General features: G+C 44.1%; 1 protein-coding gene across 1 annotated transcript; it reads left to right on the forward strand.

Moving 5' to 3' along the window:
* The first annotated feature begins 1632 nt into the window (after nt 1–1632).
* LOC113016780 (uncharacterized) lies at nt 1633–3501 on the forward strand. Its single transcript, XM_026159906.1, has 2 exons — nt 1633–2946; nt 3230–3501. The coding sequence occupies exons 1-2, from the start codon at nt 1756–1758 to the stop codon at nt 3497–3499; spliced, it is 1461 nt and encodes a 486-aa protein (XP_026015691.1). The 5' UTR covers nt 1633–1755; the 3' UTR covers nt 3500–3501.
* Nucleotides 3502–3724: the final 223 nt, after the last annotated feature.

Here is a 3724-nt window from a genome sequence, read left to right on the forward strand (position 1 = left end):
ACAATCACCAACGGATTTCGAAGGGCTGGACTGCTGCATGATGGAGAGGAAGACACCGCCACGGCCCTTCTGAGGGTGTTCGACTCCGACACTGACAACGAGGATTTCTTTGGTTTTGAAAGTGACAACGAAGGAGAGAAGCGGAGAGTGGATGACGAAGCCATCCTGAGCCTGTTCGTTTCCGACACTGGAGAAGAGGACTTTGGTGGTTTTAGTGCGCAGGAAGAAGAGAGAGATGGTGGTGAATGACTGACTTTTCTTCTTGTTAAAGCCGTGTCACTGCACCTGAGCCTAAAAGGTAGTCCAAATCTATTTTTCTGGTGTGCTGTAGGTTATTGTTATGTACTACATTTGTTACTCATTTATGAAGCACAGTACGTGTTTTGTACTTGTAATTACCGGTACTTGTACATATACATAAAAAGTTATGCAAATATGTACCCATAACTTGTTTTTCTAAATATTAATAAAAGGGGTGTGTCTCTGTGACGCCCACAAGTGTATGGTCACAATTGTAATTTTGTTGTGAATTGTTTTTGATGTAAAAGACCTGATTTTATGGTGGTATTGCACTTTTCATTTAGCGTTATGGACAATGTAATTGCGTGGCATTGCCACAAGGGGGAGATAGTGGTGAGTGCGATAGGCTGTTGCAACGCGTCTCGGCCTCAGACGAGGAAGAGCCTGCAGACCGAACGCAACTGATGTCTCCTGTCTCTGCTTTTCTGTTAAAAAAACAGGTCAGTAGTTCAAGTTTGCTCACCACAATGTACATATAAAGGCAAGAAACCTTTTTCTGTCTTAGTTTAAAGACCGCAAATGTTGTGAGAGAGTGTGTTTTCACTGATTGAGAGAAAGCTAACTATACCGCCATTTGTAATGGCAGCCGCCATTTCACTCGTAGTCTAAATAGGCAGCTGGTCTTATTACCTGTTTTATTTTGTGACAAATGGAGCTCTTAGACACTTCTTTTATCCTGGCATTATTGGAAGTTACAGTTGATTAGGACCTACCCAGTTCTTATGTGTCAAATGTAAATAGTCTGATGTATACTGTTTGTGGATGATTGTGAACTGTTTGTGAGCAAGGGAAGAATATTTTTGTTTATTGGTTACAAATGTAATATATTGTTTGAATCTGTTAAAGTATAAGAAAAGTATAAAGGTGACATAAGCGGGTTAATTGCAGTGTTAGTGGTGCTGCACAGAAATGTTTTGATGCTGAAATGCAGTGAAATTGGTTACAGATTTATTGTAAATAAGGACGTTCATATACAATGATTATTTTGTAAGTTTATTCTTGTGAGAGTGCAAGGTAACCAAAAGGGTTTGAGCTATGGACCTAATTGAATGTTTGTGTTGTTAAAAGCGAAATGTGTGTGTCTAAATGAAAAGAAAAGGACGTTGTTAAACTCTGTTAATAAATCAGACGAGGAAGAGCCTGCAGACCGAACGCAACTGATGTCTCCTGTCTCTGCTTTTCTGTTAAAAAAACAGTTTAAAAACAGACCCCATCGAAGGCCTGTAACATAATTTTGGTGGCCCGTACGGGGATCAGCATGCTACGTGGGTGACTGCTGATCCTTTAATCAACGAACCAGAGACAGCCATCACAGGGCAGGCATGTTGGAACAGCAGACGTGCAACTGAGGCAGCAGCGGGACCTGTGTCGAGGAGGGGAACCCCTGCTGGAGAGGTGACGGGCTGCGTGCTTGAGCTGACTGCACTGTGAGGAGTGCTAGCCAAAAGACACAGAATGGAGGACAGTGAAAGAAAAGAACTGGCTTGGCAGATCAGAAAGAGTCTTTATGCACTGACAGCAGAGGAACTCTTCCAGATTGCTACAAACATCACACCAGTACCTGATGTGGACCCCGCAAGTGTAAGACGTGGTGATGAGGAAAGTTGTTTTGATTATGTTTGTGCTTATCTACGCTGTAAGACATTGCTTGACTTAGAGGATCAGGGGTTTTCACACCTACTGCTGTTGAAAGATGCTATTATTCATCTCATTGATAGTCATGCCGCTGAAGTATCTCACCCTGTAGTCTCAGAGGAAAATGTTGTTACTCTCACAACACTTAAGCACCCGGAACAGAGTGATGTACTTACCTCAGCTATATTGCCTCTTGAGTCTGTTAATCCACAAATAACAGAGTATGAAATGCTAAAGGCTAACTACGAGGCACTTGGTAAAAAGTTAGCAGATTTACAAGTGACATCTGCAACACAAGACACACCCACCCCCACTATTACACAGTCACTCCAGCCTCGAGCTGAGAGCGTGACAAACAGCCGCTCCACCACAGACATGCGACAATCTAAGCCTGATCACATGGTTTCCCTAAGAGACCTGCCATTTTTGCAACGCAGAGAGTTTAAAGTACATGGTGGTCAGGTTGGGGACATTGCATCTGACATTAGCTACCATGGACTGTGTAAGCAGATTGAGGAGGGGCTCAAGGTGAAGCACACAGAGGGAGAGATCATTCAAGGTGTGCTCCGTATTATCAAGCCTGGACAGTTTAAGGACATGTTGATCAGTAAAGATGACTTGACCCTCATTGAACTCAAAAGCTTACTACGTTCACACCTGAGTGAGAAGAGTGGGAGTGAGTTATTTCAGGAATTGTTGAGCACTAAGCAACATGACCATGAAACTCCACAACAGTTCCTCTACAGGATGATTGGACTGAAGCAGAAAGTCATGTTTGCATCCAGGCAGGATAACATGGACGTTGCGTATGAGACACGTACGATCCAAAATGTATTTCTACGCACCATTCATCAAGGTCTTCTACCAAAATATAGTGACATTCGTAATGAACTCAAGCCACTACTATCAGACTACAGTGTGTCAGATGAAGCCTTGATAAGGCAAGTGAACAAAGTGTCAAGCGAAGAGAGTGAGCGACAGCGAAGACTGGGATATTCCACTCGACAAAAGGTAACACATGCTCATACTGCTCAACTTGAACCTGCCAAAGACACTGAAATGACTGACTGTAAATCTAAGAGTAAGAATAAAGTCATAGAAGAGCTGGCTGCGAAGGTGGAAACCCTGACCAAAGTGGTTGAGTCTCTCACAGCCAGTCAGGCTCGTGAACCCACTTGTCAGTGTGCACACCCAAAGCAGAAGCCCAGACAAACTGCAAAACAGTATGGCTGTCCCAAGTGTATTGAAAGTGGGGCTACTTCATGCACTCATTGTTTTATCTGTGGGGAGACAGGTCACAGGGCAGTGGGATGTCTCAAACGAAGCCAACCCAGAAGCTCTAGTTGGCCTCCTGCTGATACACACACGCCCAGAACCAGTGGACAGCCAGACCCAAAATCACGAGGTATGTGCTCAGAAGAGTTTGCTCATGTCAGAAGTAGTTGGGCGACCCTTCCAACGAAAAATGCAGACACAGGGGCAAGTGAGAGAGTGGCACAGCTTGTTGGGAAAAAATGTAAAATCAAGTGTTACATTCATAGCTTTGCAGTGGACTGTTTATTAGACACAGGTGCACAAGTGAGTCTCATTGATCGCCAGTGGGCAAAAACCTACCTCTCTGACCACAAACTCCGGCCACTGACAGAACTTATTGGAGATAAGGCTCTTAGTGTGCTTGGTGTTAATGGCCAGCCATTACCCTACGACGGCTGGGTGGGCGTGATGGTGAGTCTCCCAGAGAATAGTGACCCAAACTTGACTGTACAAGTCCCCTTTTTAGTAAGCAGTG

This window comes from Astatotilapia calliptera, chromosome 23 (genome assembly GCF_900246225.1).
Source record: "Astatotilapia calliptera chromosome 23, fAstCal1.2, whole genome shotgun sequence".
In the NCBI taxonomy this organism is placed as follows: Eukaryota; Metazoa; Chordata; class Actinopteri; order Cichliformes; family Cichlidae; genus Astatotilapia; species Astatotilapia calliptera.